This window comes from Rhineura floridana, chromosome 2 (genome assembly GCF_030035675.1).
Source record: "Rhineura floridana isolate rRhiFlo1 chromosome 2, rRhiFlo1.hap2, whole genome shotgun sequence".
Classification (NCBI taxonomy): Eukaryota; Metazoa; Chordata; class Lepidosauria; order Squamata; family Rhineuridae; genus Rhineura; species Rhineura floridana.
Genome location: NC_084481.1, coordinates 38,481,908 through 38,503,860, shown reverse-complemented (window position 1 = coordinate 38,503,860; position 21,953 = coordinate 38,481,908). Strand labels below are relative to the sequence as shown.

Here is a 21,953-nt window from a genome sequence, read left to right as displayed (position 1 = left end):
CAGTGGCGGCCCCCACTCTCTGGAACTCCCTCCCGTACGATCTTCGGCATGCCCCTTCCCTGAATGTATTCCGCAAAGCCTTGAAGACCTGGCTTTTCAGACAGGCCTTTGGGACTTCCGGGGAGGGTTAATTTTCAGGACTAACTGCCTATTACTCTGAACTGTTATCATTCCTATTTATAGTTTCCTTGTTATATTGTATTTTATGTGTATTTTATTGTGCTGCATTTACTGCAACTGATTTGTACGTCGCCTAGAGTGGCCATTGGCCAGATAGGCGACACATAAATTAAATTATTATTATTATTATTATTATTATTATTATTATTATTATTATTATTATTATTCTGTCTTGCTATTATGCACATGGTTAGCACTGTGCTTAGGGATTCCCCAGCCCTGACAATTAGCTGATGGTTGCCACTTGGGAAGCACTGCACACACTTTTTGCGTGCACAGTTTGATTTTAATCTAGGCAGTCAGGAACAGGTCACCCAATGTCACTGTGACCTCAGATGATTGACAGGTGGGCAGCCCCAGCCACCTGTCAAACTTAATCCATGATGAGGATACAGCCTCTATTGGCTGTGGCACCCGCTGGAGGAGCTTGACAGATCCTTGTAGCAACTATGCCCAGTAATAGGGGAGAAGTTGGTAATCTGATCCCAAGTTGTTAGAGCCTTGTAGGTCAAGACCAAAACTTGGCTTGGTAGTGTATAAACAGCCATTGCAATTCTCAGAACAGGTGTAACACAGACATGTTAAGGCATCCATGTAAATGGTCTAGTTGCTGCATTTTTGCACCAGCTGCAGCTTCTCAGCCAGCTTCAAGGTCAGCTCCACACACAGTGCATTACAGAAGTTAAGTCTTAGAGGTTGCCAATGCATGGATACCTGTGGCAACGCTATCTCCGTCCAGGAATGGTTACAGATGGTGTACTAGTTGAAGCTGGTAAAAGGCACCCCTAGCCAATGTCACCACATGGACTTCCAGTTACAAAGATGGATCCATGAATACCCCCATGCCTGCTCCTTTGAGAAGAGTACAACCGCATCCAGAACAGCAATATTACTGAATTAGACATGTATAGGATTACCCTATATGATACAAAAGAAGACTTGAAAACCTGAATCACTGGAGCAGAAAACCTGAGTCACTGGAGCAGAACAGAACTAAGCTTTCACTAAGCACTATAGACAGCTTACCCTCACCCTCCCCCTGCTGGGGGGAGGGAAGACAATAGCAAATTAAACCAATTTCCCAGGATTATTAGAAGGACTTTGCAACAAAGTCCAACATGGATTTTGTTAATAACTTGCTGAGACTGCACTCCCATCCAAATAATGTGTGAACTGGGAAAGTGACAAAGCTGACAAATGACCCCAAACAATATCTACCTCTGGGAAAACTAAAGCCCAGAAAGAGCTTTGCTTCTGTTACCCTCAATCCACATCATTTTGAAGTTACAATATTACAGAGAAACAATCTTAACGATCTTGTGAAGCATGTCAGTGCATGCAGCATACCTGAACCATACAGAAGATTCCTCCTCCACAACAGAGATTTTTACTTTGTTTCTGTTGTATTTGAAATGAAGCAAAAAAATAGCACTGACAATAGAAAATTTGGATACTGAAGGCTTTGGTCTAGACTTGGATATTGCTCCAAGTACTGGGCCTTTGGCAATAACTTACAATCCTGAGAACAAATTCTAGGGAAAGGTGCCACATCAGTATGCTGGAGTTCTGTGTGTGTGTTATGTGTCTTCAAGTCAATTTACCTTCTAGTGGTAGTTCTGGTTTAATTTCTTCTAACACCCAATTATTTGTCTTTTTTGTGGTCCATGGTATCTGCAAAACTCTCCTCCATCACCATATTTCAAATGAGTTGATTTTTCTCTTATCCACTTTTTTTACTGTCTTTCACATCCATACATAGAGATTGGGAATACCATGGTCTGAATGATCCTGACTTTAATGTTCAGTGATACATCTTTGCATTGGAGGATCTTTTGTAGTTCTCACATAGCTGCCCGCCTCAGTCCTAGCCTTCTTCTGATTTCTTGACTATTGTCTTCATTTTGGTTAATGATTGCATCAAGGTACTGATAATCCTTGACAAGTTCAATGTCTTCATTGTCAACTTTGAAGTTATATAAATCTTCTGTTGTCATTACTTTAGTCTTTTTGACGTTCAGCTGTAGTCCTGCGCTTTCCTCTTTAACTTTCATCAGCATTTGTTTCAGATCATTACAGTAGGGCCCCACTCATGCGTCGGGTTACGTTCCAGACCCCCAGCATCAATAAAATGGTGCCCAACACCCGAAAAACACCGCAAAAGTGGAACAAGTACTGTATGAGTGGGGCCTTACTCTAATTGAAAACCGCCGTAATAGCGGAAAACTGAAAAGCGGGCCACCAAAAAGCAGGGCCCTACTATACTGGTTTCTGCTGGCAGTATGGTATTGTTTGCATATCTTAAATTATTGATATTTCTCCCTCCAATTTTCACACCTCCTTCATCTTGCTCCAATCCCGCTTTCCGTATGATATGTTCTGCATATCGATTAAACAAATAGGGTGATAAAATACGCCCCTGTCTCACACCCTTTCTGATTGGGAACCAATCGGTTTATCCATTTTCTGTCCTTACAGTAGCCTCTTGTCCAGAATATAAGTTGTCCATCAGAACAATTAAATGCTGTGGTACCCCCATTTCTTTTAAGGCATTCCATAGTTTTTCATGATCTACACAATGAAAGGCTTTGCTGTAATCTATAAAACACAGGGTGATTTTCTTCTGAAATTCTTTGCTCCGTTCCATTATCCAACTTATGTTTGCGATTTGATCTCTGGTACCTCTTCCCTTTCTAAATCCAGCTTGGAAATCTGGCATTTCTCACTACATATATGGTAAGAGCCTGTGTTGTAGAATCTTGAGCACTACTTGCATGGGATATTAAGGCAATAGTTCGATAATTACTGCATTCCCGGGGGTCCCCTTTCTTTAGAATTGGGATGTATATTGAATGCTTCCAGACTGTGAGCCATTGTTTTCTTTTCCATATTTGTTGACAGTTTCTTTGTGAAAATTTGGACAGATTCTGTCTCAGAAACTTATAGCAACTCAATTAGTATGACATCTATTCCTGGTGATTTTAAGAGCAGTATTTTAATGGCAGCTTTCAGCTCACATGCTAAAATTTCTGGTTCTTCGTGCGGTTTCTCTGTGAATGAATCTGTCATCCTTGCATCTCTTTTATATAATTCTTCAGTGTATTTCATCTATCTTCCTTTTATTTTATCTTGGTCACTCAGTGTGCTCCCTACTCTTGGTTTAAATTTCCCTTTGATTTCTCTAATTTTTTGGAATAGGGCTCTTGTTCTACCTTTTTTATTATCCTCTTCTATTTCTGTACAATAATTATTGTAGTAGTTCTCTTTGTTGCTATGCACTAGTTGCTGTATTTAGTGTTCTGACTGTGTTTCTCTCTCTTTTTGCTTTTACCCTCCTTCTATCTTTACCTATTTTAAGAGTTTTTTCAGTCATCCATTGAGGTCTTTCTTTTTAACTAGAGGTATTGTCTTTTTGCATTCTTCCCTGATCATGTCTCTGACTTCACTCCATAGTTCTTCTGGTTTTCTATCAGCTAGGTTTAAAGCCTCCAATTTGATCTTTATATTCTTCTGGGATATTATTTAAATTGAATTTTGGCATTGACTGCTGTAATGTCTGCTGCAACTTCTTGGGAATGGTTTCAGTTGATGAGGCCTGATGACATAGACAAGATGCTCGCGATGATGCAGCCAGCAACGTGTCATCTCGACCCTTGCTCTTCTTGGCTTATTAAAGCTTGTCGAGGGGGGTTGACCAAATGGATCCAGGGTGTGGTCAATGCATCATTGTGGGAGGGAGTGGTTTCAGCCACCTTGAAAGAGGCGGTGCTCTGACCACTCCTGAAAAAGCCCACCCTGGACCCATTGGTTTGTGACAACTACCAACCAGTTGCAAATACCCCCTTTTTAGGGAAGGTGATTGAGAGGGCTGTGGTGCGGCAATTGCAAGTACTCTTGGATGAAACAGATTATCTTGACCCATTCCAGTGTGGGTTTAGGCCTGGTTATGGGACAATCGGCCTTGGTCGCCCTGATGGATTACCTTTATCAGGAGAAGGACAGGGGGAGTGTGACCCTGTTATTCTTACTTGATCTCTCAGCAGCTTTTGATACCATTGACCATGGTATCTTTCTGGGCCGACTTGATGAGATGGGTATTGGAGGGACTGTTTACAGTGGTTCCGATCCTATTTCCAGGGTTGCTCTCAGAGAATAGCATTGGGTGACTGTCTTTTGGCCCCCTGGCAGTTATGCTGTGGGGTGCTGCAGGATACCATCTTGTCCCCCATGCTGTTTAACATCTATATGAAGGCCTTAGGAGCGGTCATCAGGAGATTTGGGGTGAGGTGTCAGCAGTATGCTGACGATACTCAGCTCTATTTCTCTGTAACATCTGAATCGGGAGAGTCTGTGCAAGCCCTGGACCGCTGCCTGGACTCGGTGGTGGGCTGGATGAGGGCCAATAAACTGAGCCTGAATCCTAGCAAGATAGAGGCACTGTGGGCTGGTGGTTCTCAAGTTCGAATAATTGGTCAGTTGTCTGCTTTGGATGGGGTCGTACTCCCTCTGAAAGAGTAGGTCCATAGTCTGGGGGTGCTCCTGGATCTATCTTTGTCACTAGAGGCCCAGGGGATCTACATAGCTAGGAGTGCCTTTTAACAGCTTCAGCTGGTAAGAGAGCTTTGGCAGTTTCTGGACCAGGATAGCCTGACCACTGTTGTCCATGCACTGGTAACCTCCAAGCTAGATTATTATAATGCGCTCTATGTGGGGCTGCCCTTGAGGTTGGTCCGGAAGTTGCAGCTGATGCAAAATGCACCAACGAGACTGTTCACTGGGGCAGGGTATCGCCAACATGCCACCCCACTGGCTGCCCATTTGCTACCGGGCCAAGTTCAAGGTTCTAGTTTTGGTGTACAAAGCCCTATACAGCTTGGGACCAGGATACCTGAAAGACCATCCTATCCCTTATATACCCAGTGAATCACTGTGCTCTGTAGGTGAGGGCCTCCTGCAGATACCATCTTATCAAGAGGTCTGTTCTGCACAACATAGGAAATGGACCTTTAGTGTGGCGGCACCTACCCTGTGGAATTCCCTCCCCTTAAATATTAGGCAGGCGCCATCTCTGTTATCTTTTTGGCACCTATTGAAGACTTTCCTCTTTCAACAAGCCTTTTAAGTTGAGACCTATCCCAGTCTGTGTCTGTGTTGGTATTGCTTTTAATATGTTTTTAAATCTTTTTTTTCTAAAAAAAACAATGTTTTTAACCTTTTTTTAAAGATGTCTTCAAAGCTTTTTAAAAATGTTTTTAAAGTTGTTTTGTTTTAATGTATTTTAAGGTATGTTTTTATGATGTTTTAAAGTGTTTTTAGTGCTTTTGTTTGCCGCCCTGGTCTCCTGCTGGGAGGAAGGGCGGATATAAATCAAATAATAAATAAATAAATAAATAAAATAAAATAACAGTGGGGTTTTTATCCTGACAAAGTGACAGCAACTTTAATGGTTCACAGGTGGAGGCCAATGGTAAGGAAATTGTGTCTTCAACAGGGCAATTTCTTTCATCTGTGTACACTGGGGGCTTCCACAGCACAGGGGTTGAATACTTATGCAAGCAACATTTTTCAGTTGTTGATGTTTCTTACAAACATTTCCCAACATAAAACCAATGTCACCTTACACCTTACATCTCTGTTATCTTTTCGGTGCCTTTTGAAGACTTTCCTCTTTCAACAAGTCTTTTAAGTTGAGACCTCTCCCAGTCTGCATCTGTGCTGGAATTGATTTTTAATATGTTTTTTTTTTTAAATGTCTTAAAAGCTTTTAAAAAAATGTTTTTAAAGTTTTGTTTTAATGTATTTTAAGGTCTGTTTTTATGATGTTTTAAAGTGTTTTTAGTGCTTTTATTTGCCACCCTGGGCTCCTGCTGGGAGGAAGGGCGGTATGTAAATCAAATAATAAAATAAATGAATAGATTGCTTTGCTGTTGTTGTTCTTTAGCTTTACTCTGATTTTCGATACGACCTGTTCATGATCTGTACCACAGTCTGCTCCTAGTCTTGTTTTCACAGAAAGTATGGAACTTTCCATCTTCTGCTTCCAATTATATAATCAATTTGATTCCTGTATTGACCATTTGGTGATGTCCACGTGTACAGTCAGCTTTTCGGTCGCTCAAAAAATGTGTTTGCAAGAAACAAATTACTGGCTTCACAGAATTCAATAAGTCTTTCTCCTTTTTCACTTCTATCTCCTAAGCCCCATTTCCCCACAATTTCTTCTCTGTTCCCTGCTTTTGCATTCCAATCCCCCATAATTATCACAGCATGCTGTTTTGAAGTGTGATCATTTTCTTCCTGTACTTCTGCGTGAAATCTCTCCATTTTCTCTTCTTCTGTGTTTGCCGTTGGAGCATAGGCTTGGATGATGGTTATGTTAATAGGTTTCCCATTAAGTCTCATTGATATCACTCACTCAGACCTTGCATTATAGCTCCTAATTGCTTTTGCTACATCACATCTCACTATTAGAGCAACCCCATTTCTTCTTAATTTATCATTTCCTGCATAAAATGTTTTGCAGTTGCCTGATTGAAAGTGCCCCATTCCCATCCACTTTAATTCACTCACGCCAAGTATTGTAATATTGATATGTTCCATTTCTTTCTTGACAATGTTAACTTTCCCTGGTTCATGCTTCTCAGACTCCATGTTCCTATTGTGTATGTCGTACAACTCCAGACTCTCCTTTTGCATCTGTGCGCATCAGCCTCTGGGCTGCCTTTCAGCTTTGACCCAGTTGCATCATTAGTCACAGTGCGACTCAAACTTGTCTGGTGTTCTTCCCCAGTAGCTTGGTGAGTGCCTTCTAACCTGAGGAGTCTCATCTTCCAGCATTATCTCATGTTGCATTTGGGGTAGTCTATTCATAGGCTTTTCATGGTAAAAGGTATTCAGAGGTGGTTTACCATTGCCTTCCTCTGAGTCTGGATGCATCTTAGTCTGGTGTCTCAGCTTTGACCATTCTGCCTTGACCCTTTGACCCTGCTAGGAGTCTAGGCTCTTGGTCTAGACTCCTGATGGCACTGCTCTCAGCTTCTTTGATACTCTCAAACCCCCTCACCACATGAAGGTGTGCATCTTAGAGGCGGACCAAGTTCTGTACCGTCTTATAAAGAGCAATCCAAACCCCTAATCAGCTATGCTGGAGGATGATTGGATGAGGTGGAGGTATCCCTCCGCCCAGCCCTGCCTGGCTGTACTGATGTCTGCCAGCAGTGGGGGGGACCCTGTGGCAGAGGAGTGCCCTAATGTGTCTATTCAAACAGTGGGTGAAGAAAGCCACTGCAGAGGTATCTCCATTGGTATTAGCCAGTGGAAACCTCCAAAACAGGGCATTTGAGGGGTGGAGAAGGGGGCGGAACTGGCTCTGCTGTGTGTCATATGACAACAACAGGCCTGATCTAGGTGTTGGCACCGCACCAGTATTTTTCCTGCCACACCATCTTTCACTCTGGCAGGCATGAGTGGCAGGGCTGTGGATGCGGTAGCTGCTACATTACTTCATTAAGCCCTACCACTGCTGGCCATATGGTTTGGATTGCTGTTTTAATACATTTATTGTGACTGGAACTTTCACATGCCAGTGTCTTGTTTCACCAGAGACATCTGATGAGAAACCTCAGCATTGTTACTTGCAGGGAATCATTTAACCTCTAACCTTGGTCTCCACTTTGGAGCCACAAACTATGAATCAGTGAGTTCAGGGGCCTTAAGTAACTATAATTTATTGGTTCACCTCACAAACACATGATTGGGAGCCATTAAGAAAAACACACATTAGTAATGGATCTATTTGCCAAGCTAATTACATACAAAATGCCTGCCTTTGGTTTTCCTAATTCAAACGGATTTACTGAAAATATTTGTTACAGAATAGTATACAGCTGCCAGTGATTACAGAGTTTCTCAGATCACTGCATTGTAGTTATAAGTCATACAAAATGTTGTTTTGAAAGCATTAGTTACTAGAAGCTTGTCCCCAGTTTGTAGCTGTACCAGAGTAAACTGAGGTTGTTACTCTTGCTCCTAAAGTGAGATCATGGGAAATGGAGTAGACATTCAGCTCTGTTCCACTTGCTAGAGATGATACCAAAGTTCTACAAATTCTGGACACATCTGTGTGTGCAATTCTAGCCTGTTCTGGAAGCCTTTAAGATTGGACCATTGGTCTCACCTGAAGGGTGATTTTCCTATGAGTCCGGACATCACAGCGGGTATTAGCTCCACCTATCGTGCGAAGGCAAGAATGTCTTTGAAGTCAAGACTAGGGGCGTCAGGCCCCTCCCACTCTCCAGTTCATTCGCAGCGAGTCTAAGGAGAAATATCTAAAAATACAAGAACAAGGCCAACAGGCCTGGCAGCAGGAAAATAACACAATAGTACCATGCATAGTAACATGACTCCAACATAGCGGTATAACAGAACTAGAAGTCTTGACTTCACTTTTAAATTTAAATATAATAGCGTAACAGTAATATATAACACATTAGAAAATATATAGTCATCCTCCAACTGGGAGGGTCGTGATGTCCGGACTCATAGGAAAATCACCCTTCAGGTGAGACCAATGGTCCATTTTCCCTATGAGTCCGGCCATCACAGCGGGATGTACCAAAGCAGCCCATACAGGGTGGGACCGGATGCTAATCCTCATTAAGAACCTGTTGCAACACTCGTCTGCCAAAAGATGCGTCAGCAGAGGCATAGCGATCAATTTTATAATGCCTTATAAACGAGTGAGGGGTAGACCAGACTGCAGCCCTACAAATATCGGCAACAGGAGCATTAGTGGTAAAAGCAGCCGAAGTGGCAGCTGACCTGGTAGAATGAGCCGTTATACTAGCTGGAACTAACAGCTTCAGAGACTCATATGCTAAAGTAATACATGCCCTCAACCAACGGGATAAGGTAGAATTGGATACTTTATGCCCCATAAACCTTGGATGAAAGGATACAAACAGAGACTCCGTTCGTCGAATCTCTTGGGTCCTAGACAGGTAGGTCTTGAGAGCCCTCCAGACATCTAACGAATGCCAAGACTTCTCGAGAGGATGGGTAGGATTCGGGCAAAAGGAAGGCAAAACAATGTCCTGGTTGCAATGAAAAACTGAATCGACCTTGGGACGAAAGGAAGGATCAGTCTTCAGCACAACAGAGTCCTTATGGAAGACGCAGAGGTGTCGAGCAGAAGACAATGCGCCCAACTCCGAAACGCGTCTGGCAGATGTGATTGCGATCAGAAACAAGACCTTGAAGGACAGCATACGTAGGGGCACAGTCCTGATGGGTTCAAACGGAGGGCGTTGCAAAGCCTGCAGAACTTTCGGCAAACTCCATGAGGGAAACCGATGGACAACAGCCGGAGAGCGAAGGGCGACTCCCCTCAAAAAACGTTTGATGAACGGATGTGAGGAAATAGGAGCTCCAGGAGAGGACACTGAGAGAATGGACGACAGAGTGGACGCATGTCGACGTAGAGTGTTGGGTCGAAGTCCCATCATAAAGCCACTATGGAGAAATTGCAGCACCTGATGCACAGTGGCCTGGGATGGATCATGGTGGTGGGACTGACACCACTTGGAGAAAGCCACCCAGGTATGTTGATAAATACAAGTAGTGGATGGTCTTCTCGAGGCCAAAATAATATCAATCACAGCGTCAGACAGTCCAGCTGACCTCAAATGTCCCCGTTCAAACGCCACGCTGTTAGATTGAGCCAAGTAGGGTCCTGGTGCAGTACTGGACCCTGGATAGGAGGTCTGGCCTGATTGGAAGTGTCCAATGATCCATCATCGACATTGCCAGAAGATCTGAGAACCACGGTTGGCGTGGCCAAAATGGTGCTATCAGAACCAGCTGTGCCCTCTTGGCTCACGCCTTCCTCAAGGTTTTGGCTAACAATGGTATGGGAGGAAAGGCGTACAAGAGACCGTCTGGCTACGGTATTGTCAGAGCATCCATTGCTTCCGCTGTTGAATCCAGGTATCGGGCAAGGTACCTGGGAAGCTGGCAATTGCGACTGGAGGCAAACAGGTCGATTTGAGCATTCGCCGAACCGACTCTGAAGACGATGGAAAATGGCTGAGTGAAGTTTCCATTCCCCCGGAAACACCTGTTGTCTGCTGAGCCAGTCTGCTGTCACATTCCAAATCCGTCTGAGATGTTCTGCTTTCAGGGATTGTAGATGTTGTTCTGCACAGACGAAGGTGAGGGAGGCTAAGTCCTGCAGAGGACGAGACCTGGTGCCCCCCTGTCTGTTCAAATGTGATTTTACACGCGTGTTGTCCATTCGAATGAGGACATGGTCCAAAGGGAACAGAGACTAAAAATGAATTAGAGCTAAATGTACAGCTTTTAGCTCCAGCCAGTTGATGCTTTGAGTCTGCTCCGTGGTGGACCAAACCCCCTGAACGTACTGGGAGTTGCAGTGGGCTCCCCAGTCTATGAGGCTGGCATCTGTGGTTACAACAGTTCTGTGTGGTTCTCTGAACGGCGTGCCCTTGGAGAGGTGTTGGGACCTCGTCCACCAGCGGAATGATAGGCGCAGTGCGGGGATCAAGCGAACTTTGCAATGGTTGGAGCTGGCAATGTCCTGTTGAAAGGACAGTAAAGTCCATTGCAGATGCCGAGTGTGGGCTCGAGCCCATGGCACAATATGGATTGTAGAAATGAACATTCCGAGCGCCCTGGCTAGAAGCATGACGTCTGCTGATGTTTGTTACATCAGGGACCTTGCGATGCTTGTGATGGCATTGATGCGATCTGGAGCCAGGAATACTATTGCCTGCAGGGTATCCAACATTGCCCCTAGATGTAGTAGGCGTTGGGTTGGTTAGAGATGGCTTTTGTCGACGTTGACAAGCCAGCCGTAGGTCTCTGCCCTGGAAGCGTCGGTTCCAGGAGCCCCTGAATGAATTGGGGTCATAGAATCTGACATTGTGGCCTCATCCTCCTGGCCGCGTTCCTCGAAAGGGCTGGTTAGTACGGAAGGAAGGAAAGCGCCTGGAAGGCCTGTGGTCGATGTTCTGGACAGTGGCCAGAACCGGTTTGTGGGCGTCTTTGGGATCAACCAGCACTGCCTTTAGAGCTTCCTCGCCGAAGAGTAACGATCCGGAGTAAGGAGACCTGGCCAGATTCATTCTGGCCGCTGAATCAGCCTGCCAGTGGCGAAGCCAGAGGGTCTGTCGAGCGACTATCTGAGCAGTCATGGCTCGTGCCCCCAAATGAGTGGCATCCAAGGTGGCATCGGGCACAAAAGCTGCTGTCTTACGCAACTTTACCAGTGACCTTCTGAGGGTGACAGGATCAGGGTTAGTGTCCTCTAGAAGACCATCCAGCCACATCATAGCTGCTCTGGAGAAAATGGAGGCTGAAGCGGAGGCACGCGTGGATAGGGCAGTGGCCTCGTGGTTTTTGCGGAGGGTGAAGTCTATTCGACGCTCAGTAGTGTCCTTTAGTTGGGATTCCCCTTCCCTGGGCAAAAGGGATCGTGAAACGAGGCGAGCGATTGGTTTGTCTATGCCAGGGACGTGTAACTTGGTGGCAAAGTCCGGAGCTAGGGCGTAAAGCCTGTCAGCCAGGTTCTTGAAGTGGCGAGATTGAAATGGGTGAGCCCATTCTTCAGAGACCAATTTGGCAATTGGGTCCGGCACCGGGATGTAGTGTTCAATAAGTGCAGGAGATTTGAGAACCTTGGCCCCTTTGATGGCTGGTGCGGAAGGAGTTGAAGGCGCAGTCTGTAGACCAAGGGTATTAACTACCCTGCGTGCCAGGGGCTGATAGTCTGAGGCATTAAACAAGCGATACGATGTATCCTCCTCATGATCTGAATCATCGCTCCAGTCATCTCCTTCAACGTGGTCAGTGAAGGTTGACTCCTCCGCATACGAGGCTTCGTCAATACATCTGCCTCTGGCTATATCGAAGGGATTTGGTGAGCAGGAAGGATGAGCTTCATGACACGCACGTTGGTCCATGTTGAGTTGAGGTATGGCCGGAACTTGTGGTAGTGACTGCATTTGGGTGATAAATGCCAGCATGGCTTGAAGTTGGGAGAGGAAATCAGGGGACAGCTGCAGCCCGGTTGTGGCAGATGTTTGTGCCTGAGCCAGTATTGGAGCAGATGTTTGGGGCGGTAAAACGGAGGGAGGCTGGTTAGGTGAAAGCTGAGTGGAAAAGCCAGCAAAAACCTCCTCGTCAGAGGAAGCAGCAGGGGAATGAAGTATATCGTTTATGTGTGCCTGAGTTGCTGTGGTAGTGGTGGTGGTTGGCACAGAGGCATAGCGTGGCCGCTTTGGTTTGTTATGGCTGGAAATATGTTTTGTCTTAGCCATTACTTTAACATGCTTAGACTTAGTCACCTTAGAGTGTTGTGGCTGGGCTGTTTGTGACATGCCTGGCTGATCTGGCATCATATTGGCTGATTGCGACATGCCTGGCTGTTCTGCCATCTTATATTAACTTGGGTGCAGTACACTGCCACGGAGGGGGCAGGATGTAAAGACCCGAACTGGCACAGCGTACGACCACGGAGGGGGTAGAATACACTGGCAGATGGCTAAGTGCACTGCCACAGAGGGGGCAGAATGCACTGTGGTATCAGCGTTAGTATAATATAGGCTGTATTTTAGGTTTGGTACACAGCCACAGAGGGGGCAGGATGTACAAAATATAGTTCAGATTAGTGCTGTAGGCTGGATTTCAGGCGTGGTACACGGCCACAGAGGGAGCAGGATGTACTGAATATAATTCGGATTTAGTACAAGTCAGCACTGATATTAAAGCTCCAGCCTTGATGATACTGAATATAATTCAAATTTATTACCAGTCAGCCACTGATATTAAAGCTCCAGTCTTGATAATACTGAATATAATTCAGATTTAGTACAAGTCAGCCACTGATATTAAAGCTCCAGCCTTGATAATACTGAATATAATTCAGATTTAGTACAAGTCAGCCACTGATATTAAAGCTCCAGCCTTGATAATACTGAATATAATTCAGATTCAGTACAAGTCAGCCACTGAAATTAAAGCTCCAGCCTTGATAATACTGAATATAATTCAGATTTAGTACAAGTCAGCCACTGATATTAAAGCTTCAGCCTTGATAATACTGAATATAATTCAGATTTAGTACAAGTCAGCCACTGATATTAAAGCTCCAGCCGTGATAATACTGAATATGATTCAGATTTAGTGCAAGTCAGCCACTGATATTAAAGCTCCAGCCTTGATAACACTGAATATAATTCAGATTTAGTACAGGTCAGCCACTGATATTAAAGCTGTAGCCTTGATAATACTGAATATAATTCAGTTAGTAGAAGTCAGCCACTGATATTAAAGCTCCAGCCTTGATGATATTGAATATAATTCAAATTTAGTACAAGTCAGCCACTGATCTTAAAGCTCCAGCCTTGATAATACTGAATATAATTCAGATTTAGTACGAGTCAGCCACTGATATTAAAGCTCCAGTCTTGATAATACTGAATATAATTCAGATTTAGTACAGGTCAGCCACTGATTTAAAGCTCCAGCCTTGATGGTACTGAATATAATTCAAATTTAGTACAAGTCAGCCACTGTATTAAAACTCCAGCCTTGATGATACAGTCACAGTAATTTTGTGTGTGAGGAAGCCCTGTGTAACTCTGTCTACAACACACAGACAACACACATACAGATAGCTTGCAGGGAAGGTATCCGATGGTTAATAAAGGGGTAACAAAAAAGGCGGGAAATTTGAATTCAACAAAAATGGCGCACGGAAAAAAGGAGAGCGGGAAAAAATGATCTAAAAATGGCGGAGAAAGACAAGCAATGGCGGCCGTCTGGTATCGAACTGGGGGAAGGGTAGCTCAGCACAGCCTCGCAGGGGGAGCCGCGGAGCCGATAGCCGCACTAGCAGCTCCAAGAAACCCCCAAGAAGAAAGAGCAGATAGAAGTCTGTGCGGGATAAGGCAGCAGTAGGCAAGCCGCTGCCGCCGCCGGGAGCAGGACTCTCCGCGGCGAAATCAAAGTGCCAAGAGAAGCCTGTGAGGGATGAGGCAGCAGGAGGCAAGCCGCTGCCGCCGCCGGGAGCAGGGCTCTCCGCGGCGAAATTAAAGTTGCGGAGAGAGAGCCGGATCATCAGGCTCTAGGGAGGCAGAACCCCGGCAGGTAAAAATAGGTTGGAAAAAAGGCAGGGAGCCGCAGCCGCAGGCTCCCGCCTGGGAGACAACCGCAGCCGGGGTCTCTCCAAGGGCTCCACAGAGCGCGGCTTGAGACAGGGAAAAACCGCTACGGGAGAGAAAGAGCTGCGATCTCCCGAAGCTCAAAACGGCCAGAAACCACAGAACACCGCAGCCGCGGTCTCTGTGGGGGTCCTCAGACAAGCAGGAGAATAAACGAAAAATAAAAGGTTAAAGACCAATCAGGGAGAACCTCAGCCGCGGTCTCTGAGGAAAGAACCTCAAACAAGCAACAGAGATAAATGACATTTAAACACAAAGTAGGGAAAAACAAATAAACAAATACGAAAACAACTTAGCTAAATTCTACGCTATAGGATCTCAATGATAGGATTTCAATCTTGTTCGCAGGAAGGCAAGAATGAACTGGAGAGTGGGAGGGGCCTGACGCCCCTAGTCTTGACTTCAAAGACATTCTTGCCTTCGCACGATAGGTGGAGCTAATACCCGCTGTGATGGCCGGACTCATAGGGAAAACTTTGGTGTGCCCGTACCTGATCTTGCATTGCATGACTATACTGAAGTGGGTTATTGGAAACCCATGGCACAGCAGTGAAAGACTATCACTGCTGTGACTCAGACTGGATCCTAGTAAGTGGCACAAGAGGATAGGCTGTCCTCTAGCACAATCTGCCAAATCCAATGGCAATTGCCTCAGCATAATGGCTGGTAGGATCAGGCCATAAGATACATACATTTGGGGCTTTGATAGATGCTTATTTTCTTGTTCACTATCAAGTGTCTGCCAGAGGCCCACAGATGAGGCTGCTATGCAGGGATGTAATCATGCAGGGTCTTGGGGGGGGCGGTGTCTTAGTCCCTCTGCCTATGTCCCTATGTCTCCAGCATCCTACCAACCAATCAGCATGCAAAGGGATTGTGTTAGTCACTGGGAAGAGTCTTCTAACATGCTTCCTTGTTCTTTCTTGCTGATTGGAGCCAATCAGAGGGAAAGGAGGTGAGTCAGCCACTGAGAAGACTCTTCATGCTGACTGGCTCCTAGAGATGTCTGCTGTTGTAGAAGAAGGCATTAGCAAGGATCTCATTCTGAATCCAGGAGCAAAAAAGGTTGTGTGTATGCCTGTGACTATCACGAAGGGACTCTGCACTTCTGAATTTGCCACTACACTACTGCTTCTATGGTGAGGTATCCTATACTTTTAAAGGAAGCAAAACTTTCCTCTCTGAGTTGTTGAGCGATTAGTACAGCAAGAATAATCCAATAATGAAAACAGGGACAATTCAGATTGACCCCCAAGTAGTGGATTCTCCTGAACATGCTTAGTTAGCCAGTCATCTGGGTTGTAGAGAAAGTCCTGGAATAAAGTACAGAAGCAATATCTGGGCAGGATTCTGAAGTTTGAATTGGAAGAAGAGGCTAAGTAGTGTAAGATGGGAAATGTGTGAAGAAATTCTTACTAGGAAACAGTTAAAATATGTATGTTTGGAAAGAATTATGAACAGCACAACAGCTTTTTCTTAAGCTCAAGTAACAGAGCTTTGAAAAAGAGGGCAGAGGGGCTGTAAAGCTATCTGTCAAAAAGAACATGTCCATATGAGCAGGAAATACTTTCTCAGTAAAAGGTACTACCTCATCTTCTATTGTAATGAAGACAAAATTCACATTGCTGGCAAACTTGTACCAGATATTACAAAACAAAATGTATTAAGAAAAAATACTTTTCAACAAGACATTATTCAAACTTATTTTGCTAAATTGGTTTTGCAACATTGGTTTTAGCCATTGAGAATCTACCTCAGTGAATGGAAATATTACATTCCAAGGTAGATCCTTGGTTGGTCATGTCTCAGATGTAGCAAAATTACCAATATGGTGTCACTGTAAGCCTTGTGAACTGCAGTTTGTGATGTCCTCATGAACATAAGAACATAAGAAGAGCCTGCTGGATCAGGCCAGTGGCCCATCTAGTCCAGCATCCTGTTCTCACAGTGGCCAACCAGGTGCCTGGGGGACTTGCATACCAATGGCTGTAGCCTTATGTTTTGTAATTTCCTCCATCCCGCCCCTTTATATTATTTTAAAATGGGAATTTGTTCTCAGCTATCAAATTACAGCTAAAGGCTATGAAGATGACACTTCTGAAGGAAGACAGGATTTGTCATTCTGGAGACAGCTCAATCTAGTCAAGAAGCTGGTAAATCCAGTCTTCCCATGGGCAATTACTAGCATCTGATGAATGCTTCAGAGTCCCCTAGCAAGCCCAGGCAAATGCATAAGACTTTACTTGTAGGATTTTATATAAAAATGCAAAGAACACTTTGTGAATTATAATGTACCCATAGTGGATTACAAAACAGATAATGTGATGCTCTCCAGGGGGCTATTTGAAGAGCTTTGAGAGGAATTCACAAGAAAGCATTGCTGCTATTTGCATATTAAATTTATATCCCCAGGCTGCCAAGTACGTCAGAGAACATAAAACACTTACATATTGGTTGATCCCTGTATAATGTTATATGACTTTTCAGATTATACTAAATTTCCTTCTTATACTATGATTTACATCCTCTTTGGAAGTTAATACTGATTGTCAATGAGTAAAAGCAGGGTTCACAGAATGTATCACTTTCTATGATGTCAAAGAAAGCATAATACCCTACTATAGGGGTGGAAACCCTTTTTTCCTGTCAAGGGCCACATACCCTTGGTGGTAATCTTTTCCGCACCAGATATAGATTTATTTTTTCACCCAGGCTTTTCAGAGACTCAGATGATGTTTCGTTACTAACGAGCTGCCAAAGCTTCCTGTAGTTGTCACTGGGTGTGTGTTTTGGAGATATATATGTGAGACTCTCCTGTTCGCATCCATGTATTTATATATGTCTTTTTTTCCCTCTCTTTCAAAGATACTACCTGATTTTCCTGGTGATGCCACTGACAGATTTGCAAGACCTGCTCTAGTCCTTGGCGCTGTAGCTTCAGGTATTTGTCCAGTTGCCTTCTCCTGTCTTGCAGAACTTCAAGGAGACTGCCAATTTTCAAGCAGCTGCTCTGGGCTCCCTGAATGAATTCTGGATTTACATTTGGCCCATCAGATTTGAATTCCTCTATGAATTCAGTAAGGTCATGGCTTTTGTTTAAGAGGACCAGTGACTTTTCTAAGAGCTCTGTTGAGGGAGGGGGGAGAGAGAGAGAGAGAGAGAGAAAAGGTGATTAGCTCTTCAAGTATAGTATGGTGTCATTTATTTGACCATGTGTGAAAAAGATTCTTGATATAAGTCTGCTCTGTCATATATCTAAATGGGAGATTTATGCTGTTTTCGTACTTCAGTGTGGCCATGTTTAAATTAACTGTGAGTGTGTTGTGTGTCCGGCATAATCACTATCCCTGAGCCTGTAGCTTATTTCCAAGCACTGCCTCAGGCTCTAAGTGCTGAAAGCCTGAAACACAATGCAGCTCCCTAACTGATCTAGATGTGTACGTTATATTTTATTGTCTGGTATACAGCACATAATCTGGCCATGGCCAAGGTCAAGTCTATGTATCTCTGGTTTTCAACACAAAAACTGCATTATTGGACGGTGAACCATATTAAAAAACAACAACTGTGTGTACTATTTTTTGACTGTTGGGGTAAAAACCCTCAATGATGTACAGTATAGGGATTCAAACGTATTTGAATATTATGCCCAGCAGAGGGCAGTGATGACATTCGGGAAGCACAAGCTCTTTATTGCCAGACGACTTCCTACAAAAGCAATTCAGATGTCTGCATATCATTGGGCAGGAGGAGCTGACAGCTTCTGAAGCCCAAAATATAGAGCATATAATTTGCATATTATGTCAATGGTATTTACATGCATTTGCACATTGTCTGTGTGATAGTTCAAACTGCCTTTCATTTTTTAAAAACACTATATTAATAATGTGTAGTGTCACAATAGGATAATAGGCAATCTGAGCACCGCCACTCAGATTATTTTCTTTTAAAAACAGATAAAAGAGCAGAGTTCAACATCTAAGTGCCAATGTTTTATCTCTCTTTGGCAGCACAATTTGCTTAAACAGTTCATGTGATCATCACCATACAGATGCTGTTACCAATGGACATTTCCCAGCGTATTGACAAATAGCGATTATTGCAACTGATGAAAAATCTCTGTCTCTTAACAGATAACAGACACAATGTAATTTAAAAATGATGAAACCATCATGATAGGAATGTAAGTTAATTGGGAAGGGTGGGGAAGGAGAGACATTTATTGCTTTGCTTTTGAAAGACAGTTGTGTCTTTTCCAGAAAAAATGCCAGAGATGTCAAAATGATAATACATATACGCTTTGATAAAGGTGTTACTTCTCAGAGAGCACCTAACCCCATCTGCGCTACACATTTAAAGCAGTATTATATCACTTTAAACAGAGTGGTTTAATAATCAATCCCTCTTCCCAGGGAACTCTGGGAATTGTAGTTCTGTGTGAGGAATAGAGGTCTCCTAACAACTCTCACCACCCTTAACAAACTACAGTTTCCAGGATTCTTGAGGGGTGAGCCATTTCAGGGGGTGCTGCTGATGGGTTTAACTGTTGTTTCATTTTGTTTTTAACAGATAGGTATTTTTAAGAGATAGTCAGACTTGGCAAGAAGAAGGAGAAGAAGGCGACGAGGGAGAAGAAGGAGAAGGAGAAGACGACGACGACGATGACAACTAACTCAAGGAAAGGAACAGCCTCAAGGAAAGGTTCATGGAAGAGATGAGGTAAGAACTGGCAGGCAAAAAACTATAGGGGGACAAAGCTGAGGCAATCGGGTTCCTCAGAGGTAGAATTGCTAGCTCTGCTCTTCCTGCTTCTTTTTGCAAGGGCTGTTTGAGAGACTGGGCCCAGTGAGGTTAGAGCAGCTAAATTATACATGCCTCATTTGCTTATCTAATTTCAGGATGCAGGACAGGCTTGAGAACTGAAAAAATACCATCAGTCATTGAAAGGAAGGGTGGAAGGGAGATATAGCAAGACTGAGGGTAGTTCCAGTGCATTTCCACTTCTCTCTTCTGAAAACGGGAGCACACACTAGTCAAATCCCACCCCTTTTTACTGTTAAACCTGGTGGGAGCCACTTGAGTGCATTTTTTAAAAAAATTCAGCTCCAAAGAGATTTTGCAACTGATCGGCAGATCATCCCGTTCTCCCACCAGGTGTGGCTATTGGAAATGCTTTGATGTGGAGTCTAGTGTGTTTACAGACTGAGGTAATGCTACCTACACTTCATTAATGGTTAAGTATTTTCTCCTCATCAGCTTACCTGTTCATAAAATCTGATTTGGCTGCCACACACAAAGTGAATATGAGAGACAATTTAATTTAATTACATACATGACTACCCACTTCTGAATTCTTATCTCTTTGAAGAGGCATAAAAACAAAGAATAAATGGTATTGGATATCAACTCTTGGCCCTTTGGGAGATAGCCATATTTTTCAAGACTATTTTCCCTGTGGCAAACTATTTCATGTGATTGTTTTCAGTGATGGACCTCTTTTTTGCAATGGCAATCAATCACTATCAGGTGTTCCAAGGCCAAATTGCTGTGTGATGATGAGTGCTTCACACCAATGGAGATTGAACTGAGACCACCAAACTCATATTAAAGTGACCAGACTTCAATTCACTATTCTGTCTTTTTGAACAGAATTACATATGATTCAAGCCACTAGCTTTTAAACCAGCTAGACTTAACACAAAAAGCAGGAGAAAAAAAATATGAAAGTAGTTACTGCTGCATCAAACAAACAACCTCAATTAAAATTTATTTTAAATATAATATTTGATTAAAACCACATGTCTAAATCTCAGGGACAGTGTGGAAATAGGCAGCAACAAATTCATGAGAGATTAGAAAGTTTTGTTAAAATGGATTTCAATTGCTCTTGTTTCCATGAGATGCTCTAATGTCATATTTGTAAAAAAAAAGTTTATAAGGCAATGACTATATGGGAACACTTTTTTTTTTAAGGATTAATGTTCAAACATATCAGTTTCTTGGAAAACTGAGGGTCAATTTGCTACAGATTTCTTCATAAATATATCTTCTGAGTAGGACAATAACTTATTATGTGGAGTCCTATCGGAACTTTGTGCCTTTCACATCACAAGAACACCAGTTGAGTGTTCTTGGGCTGACCCATTAGCTTAGTGCTGACCCAATCCCATGCACTTGCCAGGCCCGGCCTCCAAGAGGTCTTTTGTATCTTTAAAAGTTGTGCAGGGGGAAGGGAGAATTCCACCTTGTGGTTTTTCCCATTACAGTGTTGCAAGAACACCTGGCTTGGCTGACTTTCTCTTCTCCTAAAGATACAGGATCAGTCTCAGGCCCTGAACCTGGCAACCCTAGTCATGAACCACCCTGTTCAGATCTTGTAAGTTCAGGTCTGTGGCTTTCTTTATGGAATCAATCCATCTCTTGTTTGGCCTTCCTCTTTTTCTACTCCCTTCTGTTTTTCCCAGCTTTATTGTCTTTGCTAGTGAATCATGTCTTCTCATGATGTGTCCAAAGTATGATAACCTCAGCTTCATCATTTAAGCTTCTAGTGAGAGTTCTGGTTTAATTTATTCTAACACCCAATTATTTGTCTTTTTCACAGTCCATGGTATGCGTAAAGCTCTCATCCAACACCACATTTCAAATGAGTTGATTTTTCTCTTATCTGCTTTTTTCACTGTCCAACTTTCACATCCATACATAGAGATCGGGAATACCATGGTCTGAATGATCCTGACTTTAGTGTTCAGTGATACATCTTTGCATTTGAGAACCTTTTCTAGTTCTCTCATAGCTGCCCTCCCCAGTCTTAGCCTTCTTCTGATTTCTTGAATACTTATATTCCACACTGTAGTCTTGAGAGCCTCTCAAAGTGGCTTACAAAACATACAGGAAGAGGAATGACTTGGTTTCCCTAAGGAATCAGGATAATTCAGGCAACATTTCCCACCCTCGTCTTTGTTCTTCCTTGGTGTCATACCAGAGAGCAGTGCCCACCAGGGTCTTCTGAAGCAACGGAGTGGGGCTGAGCAGCTGGTACTTCATCAGCCCATGATGGAAGGAGTCTTCCCTTGCTAGCCATTGCCAGGCAGCTGATCCTTTGAGGCAAGAAAGTAAGGCTGAGCAACTGGAGCCTCAGTGCATGACAGGAGACCTTTTATAGACATGCGATAAATAACATGCCTTCCTGCAAGGTTTCAACCAAAGGTACCACACTAATAGGTTTCCTTCAGTAATATGGAATCTTGGCTAAATAACAGCGCCATGTCACTGTCAACAGTGGGCACACACATCATGGCCAGCTATTTACAGTACTTATTTACACCTCCAACACAATCAAACTCCTCTTATGTGCTAAACACATTTACAGAACCTACCATTTGGTGTATTGTGTGTTCTAGCCTTCTTCGACTGGTGCACTTCAAACTACAGCTCCCATCAACTCCAGGCAGCAAAACATCTAGAGGGCACCAGACTTGGGAAGACTGGTAAAGATTATGAGTAAGAGTAGTGATCAAATGTGGACTCCAGATTCTT

The 21,953-nt window shown here is 43.6% G+C and overlaps 1 protein-coding gene and 1 long non-coding RNA gene across 6 annotated transcripts in view; one reads left to right on the top strand and one right to left on the bottom strand.

The window, feature by feature from the left end:
• CCDC141 (coiled-coil domain containing 141) overlaps positions 1-21,953 on the bottom strand; it is a 179,009-nt gene that overhangs the window by 107,605 nt on the left and 49,451 nt on the right. For all 4 annotated transcript variants that reach the window (XM_061608321.1, XM_061608322.1, XM_061608324.1 and 1 more), the window contains exon 5: positions 17,290-17,543. In XM_061608321.1, coding sequence (XP_061464305.1) covers positions 17,290-17,543 — 254 coding nt within the window. The remainder of the gene's footprint in view (positions 1-17,289; positions 17,544-21,953) is intronic.
• The window catches only part of LOC133376357 (uncharacterized), a 38,740-nt gene continuing 35,697 nt past the window's right edge, over positions 18,911-21,953 (top strand). For both annotated transcript variants that reach the window (XR_009760459.1, XR_009760460.1), the window contains exon 1: positions 18,911-19,136. This is a non-coding gene — a long non-coding RNA (uncharacterized LOC133376357). The remainder of the gene's footprint in view (positions 19,137-21,953) is intronic.